Here is a 22,011-nt window from a genome sequence, read left to right as displayed (position 1 = left end):
GAATGTATACAGCTCAGGAGGCCAGTCAGTCTCTCATTCATGCCAGCTCTCTGCAAGAGCAAATCAGTTAGTTCGCACTCCCCAACCCTTTTCCACAAGCCCTGCATTTTTCTCTCTTCAGGTGTTTATCCATTTCCCTTTGTAAGCTGTAGGTAGTTCTAGATAAATGCTATACACTTTCTTTGCTATCACACAATTCTATTACTTGGAATTAGCTATTCAAAAAGCCTCTCACTTTCTGCAGCTATCATCCATTACGTCTGGAATTTGCAAGCCACTGCTTAACACAATCACTGTTTGGAAGATTTTAACAAAATCACAGCAATCACAAAGTCATATTGCAACAGTACATACAAGGGCAGCATTATCCTATGGCTAAGAAATTAGAACATTTCAGCACTTGCCAGGGGAATGTTACCTCTGCTGTAGGCATTGTGATGATCCTGTCTATATATGGAGCTGCAATCAAATATACAATGACAATGCACTGACCATTTCCTTTCTCTCACTCCTATCAGAGAAGAGGTCTGGTTATAATCGTCCAAACTTGCTTAAATTCAGGGTGGTGCCAAAGGATTGGAGAACTTCAAATGTTACACCCTTGTTCAAAGAAAAATACAAGAGTACACCCAGCAATTGTTGACCAATCAGTTTAATCTCAGTGGTGGGAAAGCTTTGGAAATAATAATTCAGGACAAAATTAACTGACAAATCTGGGTTAACTAAGTGGCAGGGAACAGTCATGGTAAATGGTTGATTTTTGGACAGGAGGAAGGTGGGGTCCTGTGCTTGGATCACTGCTTTTCCTGATATATATTAATGACCTAGACTTGGGTATGGAGGCCATGATTTCAAAATTTGCAGATGGCACAATACAGAAGTATTATGAACTGTGAGGGCAGTGACAGGCCTCAGGAGGACAAAGGCTGGTGGAATGGTCAGACGTGGCTGATGAAACTTAATGCAGAGAAGTGTAAGTGATCCATTTTGGCAGGAAGAACAAGTGCAATACAAACTAAAAGGTATAATTCCAAAGGAGGTTCAGGAGCAGAGGGACAAATGCACAAATCATTGAAGATGACAGGACACTGAGTATATGGTTGATAAAGCATACGGGTTCCTGGGCTTTATATATCGGGACAAAAGCAAGGAAGTTAGGATGAAACTGTATAAAACATTGATTCAGCCTAAAGACACAATCTTGACCATAAATTATTTGTTGAGGATGCGTGAAAACTGATTGAGGCGGCTTGAATAATTGGACTCATTTTCTCTGGGAGCCTGTGATCCAACTGAAATTTAAAAAGGGTTGGAGCAATGTGGTGAAAGGTTCAGTTGACATGGGAAGTTAGGCAAAGCTTCAAAAGCAGTACAATTACTAGGAGGGTAAAGGGGTTCAGGAACCAATCAAATGAAGAAAGGATTGAGAGGCATGAGGAGGTGTAGTCAATGAATGAAAAAGGGGCTATTCCCAGTTTCTAATCTTTATTTTCTTAATTTATTCATGGAACGTGGGGAGCATGGGCAAGGCTGACATTTATACGCAGCACCGGAGATCTTAAAGGTGCTCACCATGTTTTTAAATAACTTCTAAGCCACTTCACAAGGAAGGTAAAAGTCAAACTCATCGGTATAAGGATGAAGGCACACTTAAGGCCAGACCAGGTGAATACCGATTTCCTTCCCAAAAGGATATTAGTGAACTAGTTAGGTTTTTAAGAACAGTCATGGTGACTTTTACTGATGCCAGGTTTTTAGATTTTTAAACTCAACAATTTCAAACTGGTGGGAATTCATGAAATAAAAACAGAAAATGCTGAACCCGAAATGTTAACTCTGTTTCTCTCTCCACAGATACTGTCAGAGCTGCCGAGTATTCCCAACAATTTTGGTAATTTATTTCAGATTTCCAGCATCCGCAGTGTTATGCTCTTCCGTTGATGGGAATTCATGTCCTTTGGTCCAAGATTCTGGGTTACTGGGCTAGTAACATGACCACTACATCATCCAGTGTGCTTATGTTCTAGCTGTAATGCTAAGCAAATATCAAAGTGTTGCTGGATAGGTCCTATCTGTAAACTCACCGTGGCTGACTCACACCTAAAAGTCACATTGAAGAATAGGAGATATAATTTTGTAGACGTGGTGTGCAACCGTGTTACAGCTAGATGCAGAAGAGGGGCACACTGGGGGGGTTCAGTGAGTTATGTAAACTGCAGAGTCTCCACAATTACAGCAGTCAATCTATGGTACATGCTCAATGTAAGGGTGACCTCTGTAACTATGTAAAACATGGCCCCTGAGCTCTAGAGAACTTCATACCCATGGCAATAAATTACAGCAAACAAAAGGGAAGATTGTTTACATTCAAAATAGAAAACTGAAGTTATTTCAAGTGGTTTGTAGAATCCAAGTAGTTCAGATCCGATAAAAACCTGAAACGAATCCAACTGACGAATCGCACCAGGGTAAATTTTGGAATATGGTTCATTGACCAGGTTCTAAGGATTTCCAACCACTCCCATACATAGAAAGGTACCTGCCCCTACAACACACGAGTGTTATGTATAATCTTTGGTTTGAATAAAGAGTATTTTACACATACATTTGTTCTATGACTACAGCTTTAAATTAGTTTCTTTAAAGCTGTTACCTCAATGCAATGTCATTCAATTTGTCATCAATCCATGAAATGTATTGTGGTTTTCACAGGAAAAAAAGAACGAGTGAAAAGAGAGAGACAGCAAAGAAAGCAAGTCTACGAGTGAAAGAATGACAACCAGAGAATGAGCGACTAAGTGCCATCACAGGCAAGCCAGAGTGTGAAAGGTAAGGTTACACATAAAGGAAAGGTGAAGACAGGGGGCGCGGGGGAGAGCGAGCGACAGGGGGCGCGGGGGAGAGCGAGCGACAGGGGGCGCGGGGGAGAGCGAGCGACAGGGGGCGCGGGGGAGAGCGAGCGACAGGGGGCGCGGGGGAGAGCGAGCGACAGGGGGCGCGGGGGAGAGCGAGCGACAGGGGGCGCGGGGGAGAGCGAGCGACAGGGGGCGCGGGGGAGAGCGAGCGACAGGGGGCGCGGGGGAGAGCGAGCGACAGGGGGCGCGGGGGAGAGCGAGCGACAGGGGGCGCGGGGGAGAGCGAGCGACAGGGGGCGCGGGGGAGAGCGAGCGACACCCAGCAAATACAAGCCTCTGGATTGGAAATACTGCTGGAGACTGTTTAATGTGTGTTCGTGAATGAGATTGCCCAAAGGCCCCACAATAGGACATTTATCCACTGAAAATAAATCTACTCTGGTTAAAATGTAAAGCAATTCAATTCTTAGAGTTTTAATAAATGAGACATGTTTTAGACGATGCAATTTTTTGGACGAGAGAATTCGTGGTCAAAGCTCGACAGAGATAAAAACACGGCTTCAATCTTTGCACGCTCTTGACATTGCCTTCTCCAATTTGACTGGTTCTAATCCATTTATTAAAATCATGTATAATGCATATAATCTTGATTTTTGACAGAGTTGGGCAGGGTAATAAATGTCTGTGGGATGGTACAATCCGTAAACTCTCTGAATTCCATGGGCTCCATTCCCTCACATTTCTTGTGAGCTTCCAGGTTCAGCGGTGTCAGGCCAGAGGTCAGAGGACATTTCTGATATGGCTGATTGGTAGCTTTTTCCAGCTCCAATGATGGCAACTTTATTGCAGCACAAGTCCGACCTATGGAGAAAGAACAGTGGGTGTCACCATTAGACTGAGGTGAACAGTGGGACAAGAATCAGTAGATCTCTAGTGGCACCTGTAGTGCTTAGTGTCATTTATTACTGTGAATAACAAAGACTAGCTCAGACCCACAAATTTCTCTATTTGATCTATATACTGGGGTTCTTCTGATCTCCTGCTGTAACTTAGGAGCTCAAACCCAAACAGTTGTTTACACCATTTCCCAAGGATGTCTCCAGAGTGTTTACCAATCTTCCGCTGAGGTTACAGCAGGGGTTAGGGAGAAATCCCATGTGAATATTACCTCCCCTTATTTGTATACATCCTGTATCAGATGTGACATTTGCTTCCTGTAATATTCACTCTTATCAGTCACAGTTGTCAGTCACACAAATCATAGTCAATACCACACCTGCTGGCTCATTTTTTCCATACAGTGGCCTTTCAGCCTTGACTTGCACCTTCAACAGATAACTCACTTCTCCATGGGTCTGATGCAAAACCAACAACTCCAAGCCAGAGGTAATTGTAGGAAAATCTGAACTTTTTTTTGACAAGCCACAAAGTTTACACTTCCTATCTCTTTTACTTGGCTCTATCTTACAGGTGAAAACCAATCTTAAGCTGCAGTTTGTTTTACCTCTCTCTCCCTCATCTGAATATGCAGTCCTACACTGTTCCACCTTGTTAATTGACTGTAGCCGGAGCACAGTAATCACACCTACTAGCCTTAGATGGATACACACCAGCACTCTGCATTAAGTAAGACTATTCCCCTGTGCATATAACAGGGCATCTAACGACTTGATTTGGCAGATCTACATGATCATCTCTGTCCAGCAGCTACAAGCGAAATGCTGTGAAGAAAGGGGACCACCATATATTGCTTTCATTGATCTCACCAAGGAATGTGACCATGTGAGCAGAGGTGGAATTTTTAAACTGTTGGAGAAAACTGGCTGCCTGTCGAAGCTGCTCAATGCGATCTCCTTTTTCCATAGCATCACGATGGAGCAACATCAGAACCAGTCAAACAGGTTAGTCTTCTGCCACCAACATGCTTTGCCATATCCTTCTCCTTGCTGTTGTCATATGCCTTTAGGTCATCTACAGAGGGTGTCTACTTACATACCAGAACTGATGGAAAGCTGTTCAACATCGCTCACTGGAGATCCAAGACAAAGGTGCGCCAAGTCCTCACCAGACAGTTGCTCTACACTGACAGTGACGATGCCGTACTAACAGTCCATACTGAGGAACACTGGCAGCAGCAAATGGACAGAATCTCTTATGTCTGTAAATAATTTGGTTTGACCATCAGCATCAACATGTAGTCCAGGATTTTGCCATTCTGCCATGTACGTCATATACACAAAAAGCAGGACAAATCCAACCCGGCCAATTACCACCCCATTAGTCGACTCTCAGTTATCAGTAGAGTGATGGAAGGGGTCAGCAACAGTGCTATCAAGCGGCACTTGCTTAGCAATAATCTGCTCACTGACATTCAGTTTGGGTTCCGCCAGGGTCACTCAGCTCCTGATCCTCAATACAGCTTCGGTTCAAACTAGAGGCAAAGTGAGAGTGACTGCCCTTGACATCAAGGCAGCATTTGACCAAGTGTGGCATCAAAGAGCCCTAAAAAACAGGGGTCAATGGGGATCAGGGGGAAAGCTCTCCACTGGTTGGAGTTATACCTAGCACAAAGGAAGATGGTTGTGGTTGTTAGCGGTCAGTCATCTCAGCTCCAGGACATCACTGCAGCAGTTCCTCAGGGTAGTGTCCTCGGCCCAACCATCTTCAGCTGCTTCATCAATGCACTTCCTTCCATAAGGTCAGAAGTGGGGATATTTGCACAATGTTCAGCACCATTCGCAACTCCTCAGATACTGAAGCAGTCCATGTCCAAATGCAGCAAAACCTGGACAATATCCAGGCTAGGGCTGACAAGTGGCAAGTAAAATTCGTGTCATGCAAGTGTCAGGCAATGACCATCTCCAACAGGAGAGAATCTAACCATTGCCCCTTGACATTCAATCGAATCCCTCACTATCAACATCTTGTGGGTTACCATTGACCAGAAACTGAACTGGACTAGCCATATAAATACTGTGGCTACAAGGACAGGTCAGAGGTTAGGAATCCTGCGGCGAGTAACTCACCTTCTGACTCCCCAAAACCTGTCCACCATCTACAAGGCACAAGTCAGGAGTGTAATGGAATACTCCCCACTTGCCTGGATGAGTGCAGCTTCAACGCTCAAGAAGCTTGACACCATCCAGGATAAAGCAGCCTGTTTGATTGGCACTCCATCCACAAACATTCATTCCTTCCATCACGGATGCATAGTAGCAGCAGTGTGTACCATCTACAAGATGCACCGCAGCAACTCATCATGGCTCCTTCGATAGCACTTTCCAAACCCACTACCATCTAGAAGATAAGGGCAGCAGATAGATGGGAACACCACCACCTGCAAGTTCCCCTCCAAGTAACACACCATCCTGACTTGGAAATATATCACTGTTCCTTCATTGTCGCTGGGTCAAAATCCTGGAACTCCCTTCCTAACAGCACTATGGGTGTACCTACACCACATGGGCTGCAGCGGTTCAAGAAGGCAGCTCACCACCACCTTCCCAAGGGCAACTAGGGATGGGCAATAAATGCTGGCTTAGCCAGTTATGCTCATATCCAATGAGCAAATATATAAAAAAAATCTATCAGCACTGACAATGTGACGCTGGAGGTTGTTGATAGCTTCACATATCTAGGCTCTACAATCACTAACAATCTGCCACGGTGTTGAAATCCCCACCCGCATCGCAAAAGCTGCAGCTGTTATGTCCAAGCTGAGTTAGAGAATGCAGAATAATAGCAACCTGACTGAGAAAACCAAACTGCGAGTCAAGCTTGGGCCCTCAGCACACTACTCAGCAGCAGTGAGCCATGGACAACATATGCTAGCCAGGAGAAAAGGCTGAGCAGTTTCCACTTTTGTTGTCTCAACATCTCTTGGCAGGACAAGGTCTCCAACTCTGAAGTCCTGGATTGTGCTAATTTCATCAGCATGCACTCGTTGCTAAGCCAATGGTGTCTGCGCTGGCTCGCCACATTCATTGGGCACACGGCTGTCATCCATCTGAAGGTCTTTTGTATGGTGAATTGGCCACTGGGCCATGAGCTCCTGGGTGTCTGTACCTCCACTACAAGGACACCGACACCTGCAAGTGAGATATGAAGATGTGGACATTCACACTGACAACTGGGAGAGAGTTGCTCTCTCTAAGTAATGGAAAGGGTGAGACCATGGACCAGGCTCAAATAGAGCACTGGTTATTATAAATATTGCCCTCTCTAAATACATGACCAAATACTGTTAAGTTGCCCCAGATAACTCACTTAGTACGTTAGTTCTATTATATGCCCAATTGAGTTACGTACTCACATCTCATAAGATCATAAGAAATAGGGGTAGGCCATTTGGCCCTTCGAGCTTGCTCTGCCATTCAGTAAGATCATAGCTGGTCTGATTATGGCCTTAACTCCACTTTTCTGCCTGACCTCATAACCCTCGACTCCCATGTCAATCAAAAATCTAACCTAGCTTTGAATATATTCAATGATCCAGCCTCCACTGCCCTCTGTGGAAGAGAATTCCAAAGATTAGTGACCCTCAAAGAAGAAATTGTACCTTATCTCAATCTGAAATGGAAGACTCATTTTTAAACTATGCTCCCTAGTTTTAGATTCCCCCACATCGCACAGAGACACCTAATGGCCCAACTTAGGCAGCAGCAGATACAGACCGAGTCCAAACCAAGCTTTCTCTGTATACAGCTGGGGTTAAACTGGCAGTCATTATACAAACAGAGAGTGTGAGGCAACAGTCATTCAGACAGCTTGCTCTGGGTTACCTTCTCAGCAGCCATGCTAGGGCACTTCCAATTGTATAGATAATACTGCAAGTTGCCATCGCCAATTCCAAACTTCAGCTTTTCTAGAAAGGTTTTGTTTTCCATGAGATCCAGTGCATTGAAAACATCAAATCCTTTCTGTTAAAAATAGAGAAACAAACAATGAATCAAGAACATCAGACTCAGGGCAAAGCTGCCCTGCGGTATTTACACAGGGACAAACACTTACACAGGAATACTTTTGATGATTAATACTGACATCATGCTAACACAGGGCTTTTAAAATCTTTTCTTTGTGTTCAAAGAAAGATGTTAGTGTTGGGAAAAAATACTTTTCAGTTTAGATACCCAACATCACAGACAATCACTTCCAGAGCGGCTACATCATGGGTTAGATATAGAGTAAAGCTCTCTCTGCTTTGTACCCCAGCCAAGCTCTCAGTAGAGCATCCCCTATTGTATCAGTTTAATGTTATTCCACTTCTCACACTAGCCAAGGCATGCCCTGATTACAATTGTCCATGCCTGCTGAATTAGGGGCCACCTTGTGCTGTGGGCTCAAGTTGACATAGCCCATTTCCATGTCAGGCTGGACCATTTGTCAGTTGTAGCCCTATCGATTACATGAACGAAGAGAAGCAATCTGTGCACAGTTGCTAAGTTGTTACAATTGGAGATGGTATCACTGTGGCCAGAGTATTTGCACCATCGAGAGACAGGGTAGCCAGTGCTTACACACTACTGTATCCAGTGCTTGTATGTACCAGCCCTGGGCATACAGAGCAGTGTTATATATAAACTAAGAGTAGAGTGCCAAAATGTACAGATAAGCTTATTAGTCCTAGCTCTTGTTGGCTGTTCTGATAGACAGTACTTTTGGAAAGACATCCTCACCTCACCAAGTTCCACAGCCTCAGGCAACGGTATGATCAAACAGTCCTACCGTTCTGACGAAAGGTCGTTGAGCTAAAACATTAACTCTTTTTCTCTCTATATAGATGCTACCAAACCTGATTAATTCCACCATTTCCGTTTTGAATTTAGACCACCTGTTCAACACCAAATGTTGAGGCCGAGGACCCCCTTGCTTTTACTCCAACATCACCTAAACTGTTATAGGGTTTGTCCTGCTTCACAGCTCGTAGGAAATTCAGATCTTGCAATGCTGTTTTCAAACTGGTCCCAAGGCTGCTTATTTGCCCAGGGGGTGGAGGTGGGGCACTGTTTCTGATAGGTCAAAGATTCCTGCTGCAAAAAGCTCTCTTAACTGGTTACTCTGGTCTACCTCAGTCAGTGATGGTTCGTGTATCTGCAGTGCAGGGAAGAATGGAGTGCAGCAAAGAACTATGACCCTTTCCACAGCTGATGGTGGAGTTGGGGGCGGAGGAACCGAAACAAAACATGGCAAACCTAGCATGAGGAGAGATGGTGGGGAGTGGGGGCAGGCGTTGTTACAGGGGAGGGAGGGCAACAATTTATGTATTAGGTAATGGTTGAATGTGTGATAGCGTACTGCTCCTGTCCTTTTTCTCGGTAGCTGATATAATGGAGTTGAGTCATATCCAAAAGCCTTTAGTCCATTCATAATCCACTGGTCGTTGATGGGATCTGATGCTCTGGGATTGGCCCAGGCCATGACTATGGGGGAGGGGTGTGATACACATGGAATGGTGAACCAGTCTGGAATAGAAACCAGAACATTTAGCAACTTTCTTCTTTTTTTTATTCTTTCCTGGCCAGCATTTTTTGCCCATCCCTAATTTCCCTCTGTGGATAGCACGTTTAGGGAGGTGGCCAATCTGTAGGTTAAGAACGTACAGGCAGAGGGGGAGTGTGAGTGTGGCAGGCAGTCTAAGAGAACCAGGCAGGTACTGCAGGAGTCCCCCGAGTCCATCTTGCTTGGCAATCAGTTTTCCATTTTGGCTACTGGTGAAGGTGATAGTTCCTCAAGGGAGTGTAGCCAGAGCCAAGTCAGTGGCACCATGGGTGGCTAAGTTGCAAGGGAGGAGAGGGAGAAGAGTGGGACAGCAATAGTGATAGGGGATTCCATAGTTGGGGGATCAGACAGGTGTTGCTACGGCAGCAAACGTGACTTCAGGGTGGTGTGTTGTTTCCCTGGTGCCAGGGTCAAGGATATCACAGAGCGGCTGCAGGACATCCTTCTGGGGGAGTGTGATCTGCCAGAGGTCATGGTTCACATTGGTACCAACAACATAGGTAGGAAGAGGGACGAGGTCCTGAAAATAGATTTTAGGGAGTTAGGAAGGAAATTAAAAAGCAGGACCTTAAGAGCAGCGAACTCAGGATTACTCCCAGTGTCACGTGCGGGTGATCATAGGAATAGGAGGATTAAGCAGTTGAACATGTGACTGGAGAATTGCTGTAGAAGGGAGGGCATCAGATTTTTGAGGCATTGGGACCAGTTCTGCAGCAGTTGGGACCTGTATAAGCTGGATGGGTTATACCTTAACAGCACCGGGGCTAATGTCCTCGCAGGGAGATTTGCTAGTGCTGTTGGGGAGGGTTTAAACTAGCTTGTCCGGGTGGGTGGGGGGTGGGGCGGGGTGTGTGTGTGTGGATCTGAGGGATCGCTCAAATTGGAAGGAAATAAATCTGGTAACAGGAAGTAGAAAAGTAGCAAGTGAAATTAGAAGGTAGGCAAAATGAAGGTGAGCATAAACACAGAATACAGAATAATGTCAAAAAGACTAAGTTAAAGGCACTCTACCTGAAAGCATGCAGCATTCACAAGGTTGGTGATTAAAAGGCACAAATAGAGGTAAATGGGTATGATCTAATTGCCACTACGGAAACATGGACTGCGGGGTGACCAAGACTGGGAACTGAATATTCGAGGATATTTGTCATTTAGGAAGGACAGGCAAAAAGGAGGTGTTGCTCTGATAATAAGGGATGGGATCAGTACATTAGTAAGGGAGGCTCTAGGTTGGAAGAACAAAATGTGGAATCTGTTTGGGTGGAGCCAAGAAACAGCAAGTGGCAGCAAACATTGGTAGGAGTTGCTTAGAGGCCAGACGTTAGAGTGATGGTAGTGTGTGGTATTAATCAGGAGATTACAGAAGCATGTAGCGTGGTTAATATAGTAATCATGAGTGTCTTCAATCTGCATATAGACTGGGTAAACCTGATGGGCACTAATGCTGTGGAGAATGAGTTTCTGGAGTGTGTTAGGGATGGTTTTCTAGAGCAGTATGTTGAGGAACCGACTAGGGAACAGGCTATTTTAGATCTAGTATTATGTACTAAAAAAGGGCTAATTAACAAACTTGTTGTAAAAGAAGTTCTAGGGATGAGTGACCCTAATATGATGGAATTTACACTATGTTTGGAGGCGAGGTAGTTCAATCTGAAGCCAGGGCATTAAATTTGAACAAAATAAATTATGAAGGTATGAGGGACAAATTGGCTGAGGTGGATTTGGAAAATGCATTATAAGGTATGACAGTACATATGCAATGGACAGTCTTTAAAGAATTATGACATAGCTTACAGCAATTATACATTCCTTTAAGGCATAAAAACCCAATAAGAAAAAAGTCAGTCAACCCTGGCTAACAAAAGAAGTTAAGGATTGTATAAGATTTAAAGAAAAGGCCTATAAAATTGCCAGAAAAAGTAGCAAACCTGAGGATTGGGAGGATTTTAGAATATAGCAAAGAAGGACCAAGAAATTGATAAAAGGGAGAATAGAATATGAATGGAAGCTAGCAAAAAACATAAAAAGACTGTAAAAACTTCTATAGGTACATAAAAAAGAAACTTTTGGCTAAGACAAATGTGGGTCCATTACAGGCAGAGTCAGGAGAATTTATAATGGGCAATAGAAAAATGGCACAGAAGCTAAATAGTTCCTTTGTGTCTGTCTTCACTGAGGAAGACACAAGAAATCTCCCAGAATTAGAGACCCAAGAGACTAGGGAGAATGAGGAATTGAAGGAAATTAGTATTAGTAAGAAGGTTGTATTGGAGAAATTAATGGGACTGAAGGTTGATAAGTCCCCAGGACTGGACGATCTACATACCAGAGTGTTGCAAGTAGCAGCTATGGACATGGTGGATGCAATGGTGATCATCTTCCAAAATTCTATAGATTCTCGAATGGTTCCTTCAGATTGGAAGGTAGCAAATGTCACTCTGTTATTTAAGGGGGTGAGAGAGAAAATAGGGAACTACAGACTTGTTAGCCTTACATCAGTAGTAGGGAAAATGCTAGAATCTATTATGAAGGATCTGATAAATGAACACTTCGATAATAATGATCTGATTGGGCTTAATCAACATGGATTTATGAATAGGAAATTATGTTTTGATGAAGCTGGAGTTTTTTGAGGATTCAACAGAATTGATAAAGGAGAGTGAGTGGACATAGTATACTAGGATTTTCAGAAGTCCCCCTCAGGTGGCTGGTGAGCAAAATTAAAGCACATGAGATAGGAGGTAATATACTGGCATGGATGAAGGATTGGTTCAGGCAGAAAACAGAGTAGGAATGAATGGATCATTCTCACGTTGGCAGGCTGTGACTAGTGAGGTACCGCAAGGATCAGTACTTGGGCCCCAGCTGCTCTCAATACATATCAATGATGTGGATGTGGGGACCAAATGTAAGATTTCCAAGTTCATGGATGACACAAAGCTAGATGGGAACGTGTGTTATGAGGAAGATGCAAAGCGGCTTCAAGAGGTTTTGGACAGACCTTGGGTGGAATCATCCCAGATTTACATTTACAGTAGCAGATGGGTAAAACAATGTTGTACCCGCCGGCCGCGATGGCGGCTTTTCATGCTGTATCGTCCCAAACCCACCGCATTATTTATGCATTCCTGGAAAACATGCCATCTCCACAGCGGGTGGGCTCTCATTCGCCCGCCCGATCGCCATCACCTCGCTGCTGCATCATGTCGGGTGCCATATCCCCCGTGTGCACATCTGAATGCTTTCAGCCCATGACTGCTGCAGGGAAAATGTCCACAAAAGGCAAAAAGACTGCAACCCTCAGGTTCAGCGACGTGTAACTGAGACGTCTTTTGAATGCTGTGGAGCCCCGCCGGGATGTCCTCTACCCCCACTCTGGCCTCAGGATGGGCAGCAGCGTGACCAACCAGGCTTGGGAGGCGGTGGCAGTGGTGGTCAGCACCAACGCCCTTCAAAAGAGGACAGCCACCCAGTGCCACAAGATGATGAATAATCTCCTCCGTTCCGCCAGGGTAAGTCTCATCACTCAGCTCTCACACTCCACAGGGCCCTCACTCACTGCTGGTTCAAGGGACATCACCATTCACTCTCTCTCACTCATCGTCACTGTTCTCATCCCACCCACGGCACCATTCGCCACCCACACATGCCAGGCATGCTTATCATCTGGCCTGGCAGGCATCCTGCTTACAATTTCTCCAACTCTATTCATGCAGGACAAGCTGGCACACAACAAGAGGGAGAGGTCACAGACCGGCGGAGGAATCAAGGTTCTCAAGGACTTTGAAAACAGAGCCACTCAACTGGCCGGTGAGGATCTGGACCGGTCCTGTGCTGACAGTGAGGTCGGTGCGGCTCTACCAAGTGAGGATCCAGCAGTGTGACATCTATCAGACAACCATGCTGTGAGTGATGTGTCCTGTTTCACAGGCCACAGCCATGCACTAATTATCTCCCCTTGCTTTCACAGGCACATCTGGGAAACAGCCGATGGAATCCATGACCCAGGGCCTCCAATCAAACCTCGAAGAAACCTCTGAAGAGGAATCTGGAGGCACCCTCCCTCAAGTCCCATCACAGCGCTCACCCACACCCTCCACCAGCGCAGAGACACACTAGGTGGGACCTAGCTTTAAAATAGCCTCATGAGCACATCGCACTATCTGATCTACAGTGGGCAGCGGCAGGGACTTTCCGATGTCCGGCACTTGGGAGTACTGCTGGAGGCCAGAAATTTGCTGAGTCCGAGTCAGCTGATGAGCCTCTGGACTTGGTCATGTCACAGTTGCTGGAGCTGTAAAGGCAAGCTCGGGAACATCAGTAAGGGATGTCCGCTGCACTCCTCAGATTGCAAGTTACGGTGGAGGAGTCCCATCTGCCTTCACTCTGAGGTGATAACGCCGGCTTGCCAATGCACTGAAGTCAACGCTGATAGGATGGCAGCCGCAATGGAGACCTTGGTCCAGGACACGCAGCAGTGCAGGACCAAACTCCATCGCTGATGTCATAGTTGGCCTCCAATTGTATGTCTGCGAGAGGGGGGCTGGGCAACTCAATCTCACTCCAGCTACGCCTTCTCCTCAAGGAGTCAGCCTGGGGCCCTTGGGCATCCATAGGGATGAGGTTCAGCAGGTGCACACCCTGGGGCCATCCATTCAGGTGACTCCGGGAGTGCCTGCCCATCCGAATTCTCTCGTGACCTCAGCAGCTCCAGTTCCACAAGCCGAGGAGGGTGCCACTGCCACACAGCAGGACCCCGAAAGCAGGCCAGGGCCCTCCAAGTCTTGGCCCTCCAAAGGGCGTCCATCAAGGTCATCACAGACAGGGCGTTGCAGTCAGCCGGCTGTCTCCACCTCCGCTGTGGTTGTCAAGGGAGCACCAAGATGTAGCGGCAGGGTTAGGAAAGTTAAGAAGAATTAGTTGCATAGCCTGGGCATGGGTGTTAATCACTTGTACATACTATTCACTATTGTCAATAAACTCCCAAGAATGTCTGAAACAAAAACAAAACATGCTGGAAAAGCTCAGCTGATCTGACAGCATCTGTGGAGAAAAAGACAGAGTTAACGTTGAGTCCACATGACTTTTCAGAGCTCCGAAGAAGAGTCATACGGACTCAAAACGTTAACTGCCTTTCTCTCCGCAGATGCTGTCAGACCAGAGTTTTCCAGTATTTTTTGTTTTTGTTTCAGATTTCCAGCATCTGCAGTATTTTGCCTTTACCCAAGAATGTCTCCCTGCTTATGGCTCCTTGTTCTGATGATCAGTGTTCTTGTGCAGAAAGGTTTCACATTTGAGTGGCAGGATAAATGCAAGTGTCTCATTCCAGGGCCACTTCCCTGTGCTCTCTGCAGCCTTCAGACCAAAGTGATGGTCCGGCCTCTCACTCCCTGGGCACATTACTAACTCCTGTACCTCGATGGCTCTCAGCATTGCTGCCAAAATGTAGTGGGCAGGTGCCACAGAGTTCCGTCATTCTCTCTGTGTGCTCTCAGCACCTTTAAGGTGGGGCTGGCCCCCATCTTTTAAGCACCTGTGCCTAGTGACGCTGTTCTCCTGAAGGGATCAGGTGCTGAAGGTGGACAAAGGATCAGATGCTTCTAAAGTTTCATGGCTGCACCTCTATGATATGACCCTGATCACAGCACAAGAGAGCTGCCCACAGCCAGACATAAGTCAGTCATTCTCAGAGGCCATGTGAAGGTCTCTGCTGTGAGGATCTATGTTGTCACCTCACTGCACGTCGTCATCATCCTCCACAAATCTAGCAGCTAAGAGGATCTCCTGAGTGTGCCTGCCTTGTTTAACCAGTGCGAAGGCCTCATCCCCGTCACCTTAGAGGACATCCTCACCCTCATCCGCATCCTCCTCATCAGAGGAGACCTCCAACTCCTCCTCAGCCAGCTTGTCGCCCTGTCGGCATCCTCCTCATCAGAGCAGACCTCCAGCTCCTCCATCTTCTCCTCAGCCAGCTCATCTCCCTGTTGCAGCGCCAGGTTGTAAAGGGCTCAGCAGACGACAATGATGTGTGAACCCCTGCCGACTGTATTTCAGGGCTCCACCAAACCGGTCCAGGCACCGGGACCTCATCTTCAGCATCCCGATGGTCTGCTCCAAGTTGCGAGATGCAGCATGAGCCTCGCTATACCATCACTCTGCTGCAGTCTGAGGCGGCTGCACGGGTGTCATCAGCCACGGCCTCTGTGGGTAGCCCTTGTCCCCGAGGAGCTATCCCTGCAGCTTCTGTGGGCCCTGGAGGACTTTAGGGATCTGTGACCGACTGAGGATGTAGGAGTCGTGCACACTCCCTAGAAACTGCGCACATCTGCAGGATGCGTTTCTGGTGGTCGCACATCAGCTGCACATTCAATGAGTGGAACCCCTTGTGGTTGATCTAGTTGATTGCGTGTTGCGATGGAGATCTGAGCACCACGTGAGGGTAGTCGATTACACCCTGCACCCGTGGGAAACCCGAGATCTGGGCGAATCCAGTCCCAGGCAAAATGCATTTGTGGATGGAGGCTTGTGAGATTCCTACAGAAGTCACCTGTGGAGCCCTGAAAGGAGCCACTGGCATAGAAATTGGGGACCGCTGTCACTTTCACAGCCACTGGCAGTGGATGCCCTTCATGTCCCCGTGGCACCAAATCCTCCACCAGTTGGCAGATGTGACTGACTGGTTCTTTAGACATGTGCAATCTTTGGTGACACTGGTTCTCAGTCATCTGCAGGAATGAAAGGCGGCATCTATAGACCCTGGGTGTTACTAGGCGCTGATCAGCAACGTGTGTGGGAGCCCCAGCCGCCCCTTCTTCCTGAGGTTGCTGCTCCTGACTCTGAGCAGCCAGGAGCCTCAGTTGCTCTCTCCTCCATCATCTTCACTCTCCGTAGGCCATCAGGCATACAGCTTGTACACCAGGCACCATGGTCCTGATGTACTCCTCCTGCAGGATGAAAGAGAGACGCACGTGGTTAGCATGGGTGTACTAAGAACCTGTCCTTAAGTGCGACAGCCCCTTAATGCTTCTCGGAGAGTGTTGGCCAGCACTTGGATGACAGAGTTTAATAAGCTGCATGGCTGCCCGAAACCCCACCCATCTCCGCCCCACTCCACCTGACCGATTGGCAGCAGCCTTGCCCATTGGACTGCATGCTGTGAGCTCAGCTCAGGCGCAGGCATTCTCCTAACCCGCGCTGCAAGGCTGCACTGTTAGCTTGAACCATCGGGGGGACTGGTCCAAACTGGGATACTGACATTGCAAGGCGCTGTGAGCGCCTCCACCAGTGACTGCTCCGTGGGGAGCTTCAGCAAGATTGTACAACATGGGAAGTCATCCAACTGTTCAACATTCCACTAAAAAGCTCATGACTTTGCAGTCTGTGCTGGGAGCAGGGGTGAAAAGCTTTGGAGCACTTGGTGACACTTTGATGCCTCTGTGCTGCTTGAGTGGGCAGATAAGCTAGAGACCCGACTCCAATCATATCAATGCAGATGCGCCTGAACTGTCTCCGCTGCAGAGGAATGGTCACTTTATACAGGTTTCCCTAATGCGTGGCCTCTTCTCTCGCCCACCCTACCCCCCACCCTGAATGCTTGTGCGCTATATTCAACGGCAGGGCTGTCCTTGCCCACCCCCCTAAAAGTCGCCTCAGTCACAAGGCAGCCCTTGCCCCCCTTCCCGCCCAACGTGCCTCAAGCTTGAAGTCCAACAGGCAACCCTGGCGAGCGCTGAACATCATTGCTGTGTACTCACCTCCGAGCTCCCCTCAAAGCGCAGCCCGCCAAGTGCACGTCTTTTATGTGCTGTTGTGAAACACATCACCGTGCTTTCCCGCCAACGTGGACAGATGATCCAGTTTGGGAAGGGGTGACGATTCCGACGGGCTGGCCTGATAATGATATGCAGATGTATTACAATGAGGTTCCCGACGTCCATTGGCGGGAAATGCGGTCAGCCGTCAGAAGGCTGGTTAGGCAATCGCAAACGGGTTTCACGCTGTTGTGAAACCGATCGTGCCATATTGTTCGCTCGTGCCACTGAAAACACCCGACCCTGGTGGACATGGAAGATCCTGGCCTTTGAGTGGGCAAGAACATGGCAAATGGATTATAAATGTGGAAAAATATGAGGTTATCCACTTTGGTAGGAGGAACAGATGCGCAGAGCATCTCTTAAATGGTAAGGGATTAGAAAGTGCTGATGTACAAAAGGACCTGGATGTCCTTGTCAATAAGTCACTGAAAGCTAACATGCAGGTGCAACAGGCAATTAAGAAGGCTAATGGTACATTGGCCTTTATCGCAAGAGGATTTGAGTACAGGAGTAGCGAAGCCTTGCTTCAATTGTATAGAACCTTGGTTAGACCACACCTGGAGTACTGTGTGCAGTTGTGGTCCCCTTACTTAGGAAGGATATAATTGCTACAGAGAGAGTGCAACGAAGGTTCACCAGACTTGTTCCTGGGATGGCAGATTGTCCCACGAAGAGAGATTGGGGAAACTGGGCCGGTATTCTCTAGAGTTTTGAAGAACGATCTCATTGAAACTTACAAAATACTTAAAGGGATAGTCAGGGTAGATGCAGGTAAGATTTTTCCCTTGATTGTGGAGTCTAGAGCCAGGGGACACAGTTTCAAAATAAGGAGGGAAGTCACCGAGAACTGAGATGGGGAGTAATTTTTTTTACTCAGAGGGTTGTGAATCTTTGGAATTCTCTATCCCAGAGAGCTATGGAAGGTCAGTCATTGAGTATGTTTAAAGTAGAGATTGATAGATTTCTAAACACCAATACCGTAAAGGAAAATGAGGCTATTGTGGGAAAAAGGCATTGAAATGACTGATCAGCCATGATCACATCGAATGGCGGTGCAGGTTTGATGGGCTGAATGGCCTACTCCTGCTCCTATGTTCCCTCGAATTGAATGGCTTGGTAGACATTTCAGAGGGCAGTTAAGAGTCAGACACTGTGGGTCTGGAGTCACATGTAGGCCAGACCAGGTAAGGACGGCAGATTTCCCTCCCTATAGGGCATTAGTGAACCAGGTGGGTTTTTACAACAATCGATGATAGTTTCCTGATTACCATTACCGAGATCAACTTTTGAATTCCAGATTTTAACTGAGTTCAAATTCCACCCGCTGCTGTGGTGGAATTTGAACCCATGACTCAAGAACCTCTGGATTCCTAGTCCAGTGATATTACCACTATTACCACTGTCTCCCCATATAGGGAGTTAAGGGGGCCCAATAACCACAAACCTGATTTCAACTTAATGAACTATCAATGCTTGTGAGAGCTGAAACAGAAGGTTTCCAGTCTTCCTCACAATCTTTGACCCACCCTAACCCAGCATCAGACACAACAGGGTGAAGGTGTCCTTTTCTCATCGCTCCATCCTCTGAAAATATCATTCTTGATAGATTTCTGGTAGTTGTTTTAAGTGCAGTTAAGTGTTAGACAAGTTGTGGCTGCAATCAGACATAGGGAAATGGTTTGAAATTGGCTCCAGGCTACCGAAATATTAGGCTACCAGAGTTGGCATGGAGTCCTGATTCAAGCTTCAATCACCTCATGCTAACCATGTGTTGTAAACTCAGGGGCAATCTGAGGAGCTCCTGGTTTTGTTTGACAGGCGAATAGAAGAGATATTACATACCGACTTCGCAAGGATGAGGCCATCATTCATGAGGTCAACGAGAGGTGTCTTGGTATGGACATTATAAAAAGAGTAAGCGGCCTTCAGGCTCTTGTGAACAGGATGGTGCATGATGGTGGAAGGAAGAGTGTAAAAACTGAAGAAGTCTGTCAGTTTGCCATCAGAGCTCTGCAGAAACAAGATGAAAAGAACAGTGAGTTATTTGTACATTAAATAAAAGAACCACCAAGCAGCCTGGAGAATTTGCAGCCTGACATGTTCAATGTAGAGACTCTACCAGGATCAGGCAGTCACTGGCAAACAGCTGTACTTAACATTTCATATGCTTATCCAGCACCTTTACACAAGTAGAAATCTAATCAAGTAACCTGCAACTTACTTTGCCTGAGGGACAGGGAGAGCGAGGGAGCGCGCGCGCCCGAGGGACAGGGAGAGCGAGGGAGCGCACGCGCCCGAGGGACAGGGAGAGCGAGGGAGCGCGCGCCCGAGGGACAGGGAGAGCGAGGGAGCGCGCGCGCCCGAGGGACAGGGAGAGCGAGGGAGCGCGCGCGCCCGAGGGACAGGGAGAGCGAGGGAGCGCGCGCGCCCGAGGGACAGGGAGAGCGAGGGAGCGCGCGCGCCCGAGGGACAGGGAGAGCGAGGGAGCGTGCGCGCCCGAGGGACAGGGAGAGCGAGGGAGCGCGCGCGCCCGAGGGACAGGGAGAGCGAGGGAGCGCGCGCGCCCGAGGGACAGGGAGAGCGAGGGACACGCATGCGCCCAAGGGATGGAGATCATGGGGTGCACGTGAGGGACAGAGAGACAGACAGAAAGAGACACCCTGAGGCTGGGGTTAGGGGGTGGGGAAAAAGGGGGGCTGTCAAGAGGTTCCCCAATGAGAGTGGAAACACTTACATTGGCAATGGACGTGCTCAGATTCCCTCAAATTACACAATGTATATTTGGCACTGGAATATTGAGGAGGAGGTGGTGGCATAGTGGTATTGTCACTGGACTAGTATTCTAGAGACCCAGGGTAATGCTCGGGTTCCAATCCCACCAAGGCAGATGGTGAAATTTCAATTCAATAAAAATCTGGAATTGAAAGTCTGATAATGACCATGGAACCATTGTCGATTGTTGTAAAAACCCATCAGGTTCACTAATGTCCTCCCAGGGAAGGAAATCTGCTGTCCTTACCTAGTCTGGCCTACATGTGACACCAGATCCACAGCAATGTGGTTAACTTTTAACTGCCCTCTGAATGAGGGCAATTAGGGATGGGCAATAAATGCAGCGACGCCCATATCCCATGAACGAATTTAAAAAAAGCTCATCGTTAACCAGCAAACAGCCAATCTGAAAGCCATTTCGTTCCTGGTCGACCAATATTTTGTTACCCTGGCGACACTGTCAATTTTAAACCTCATTTCTATACCTTGGTCCCAGTCACAAGACTGTTTCACACTTAACCCGGCAATTGCAAAGGTGAATGATTTCAACAATTACAGGAGCTACGTTAAAACATTTGAGAATCAATTTCCATATTTGAGCAACAGCCCCATTGACAGGGGCCCTGGAATTCAAACTCCCCCAGGGACAGGGGCCCTGGAATTCAAACTCCCCCAGGGACAGGGGCCCTGGAATTCAAACTCCCCCAGGGACAGGGGCCCTGGAATTCAAACTCCCCCAGGGACAGGGGCCCTGGAATTCAAACTCCCCCAGGGACAGGGGCCCTGGAATTCAAACTCCCCCAGGGACAGGGGCCCTGGAATTCAAATGCCCCCAGGGACAGGGGGGACACTTACTTGGCTCTCCCTACAATTTGAGAGTCAATCTCTAAGCATCCACTCTCAAATTTTCTCTCATTTTCGCCTGATGCCATTGATTCCTGCTATGGTCTGGGTTCCTTAGGAGAGGGGAACCCTGCACTACAATCTCTAGCATTGATAGCTGACCAATTGGTGTTAACAGAATTTGCCTTCTATAAGCAGTGGGTGATATAACTGGTATTATGACACTTAAGCTCATGGTGGGAAATAAAAGACTCCAGCAGTAATGTGCTCAGATCCAAAAGAACAAAAAAGTTGAAAGCAAAATAGGTCTGATGCTGGAAATCTGTTCTTAGAATTAAAAAAATTGCTTTTCAGAGCTTTTAAAATGGTAAGTTATGGTAATGAAGGATTACGGTAATCACTCTTAAATACGCTCTTGATGCCTCATTTAACCGTTGACATAAAACAGAAAATGCTAGAAAAACTCAGCAGGTCTGGCAGCATCTGTGGAGAGAGAAACAGAGTTAATGTTTCCAGTCATAGTATGACTCTTCTTCACACAAAGAGTCATCGCCAACTCGAACATTAACACTGCTTCTTTCTCCATGGATGCTGTCAGGCAGAGTTTTTCTGGCATTTTCTGTTTTTATTTCAGATTTTCAGTATATGCAGTTTTTGCTTTTATTGAACAGTTGTGTCTGCCTGTGATCCCTTGGTGGGTTATATGTGGCACCTTTGGAATCGATTTCTACAATGATAGAAATTGATTATGGTTAATTGCTTGCTATGGGGACTGTACAATGTTTTGTGTGAGCGCCTTGGTAGCGAGTCGCAGCACGCCATTCAAACAAGTGGGGCATCACCCACTACCTATTGACATGAACATTCCAGCAGAGGCTCCTAGATGATAACCAGGTGCAGGAACCCAGCCTGATTTATCAGTCACAACCCAGAGATAACAGTGTTGTATCAATCACCACTTACATACCCCCTGAAAATCAGTGAGTCAGACTTACCTCAACCACGTAAGTTTCTATAATATTTTCCCGAGGTAAGAACCAATGAGCGACTTCTTTTTCGTTCATGGCTGGGGTAAGATAGAACTGCTTCAGGTATTCCCTCAGCAGCCTGCATACACTCTCCACATCCTTGCGCTCCATTGGTCTTAGACCAGGCGTTTTTGTTGTCTGAAACATTTGAAAAACACCAGCATTTACAGAAAGAGGTTGAAGACCAAAAGCTTGTTTCTT

At 47.0% G+C, this 22,011-nt stretch overlaps 1 protein-coding gene across 1 annotated transcript in view; it reads right to left on the bottom strand.

Moving 5' to 3' along the window:
* Positions 1-3,297: 3,297 nt before the first annotated feature.
* The window catches only part of nmt1a (N-myristoyltransferase 1a), an 83,272-nt gene continuing 64,558 nt past the window's right edge, over positions 3,298-22,011 (bottom strand). The window contains exons 9-12 of the mRNA XM_078529863.1: positions 21,778-21,948; positions 19,010-19,177; positions 7,637-7,774; positions 3,298-3,716 (exon numbers count right to left, since the gene is read on the bottom strand). Of these exons, the coding sequence (XP_078385989.1) occupies positions 3,696-3,716; positions 7,637-7,774; positions 19,010-19,177; positions 21,778-21,948 (498 nt within the window). The 3' untranslated portion in view covers positions 3,298-3,695. The remainder of the gene's footprint in view (positions 3,717-7,636; positions 7,775-19,009; positions 19,178-21,777; positions 21,949-22,011) is intronic.

This window comes from Cetorhinus maximus, chromosome 25 (genome assembly GCF_964194155.1).
Source record: "Cetorhinus maximus chromosome 25, sCetMax3.hap1.1, whole genome shotgun sequence".
Lineage (NCBI taxonomy): Eukaryota > Metazoa > Chordata > Chondrichthyes > Lamniformes > Cetorhinidae > Cetorhinus > Cetorhinus maximus.
The sequence above is the reverse complement of the archived record's forward strand: the minus strand, read 5'-3'. Positions and strand labels throughout refer to the sequence as shown.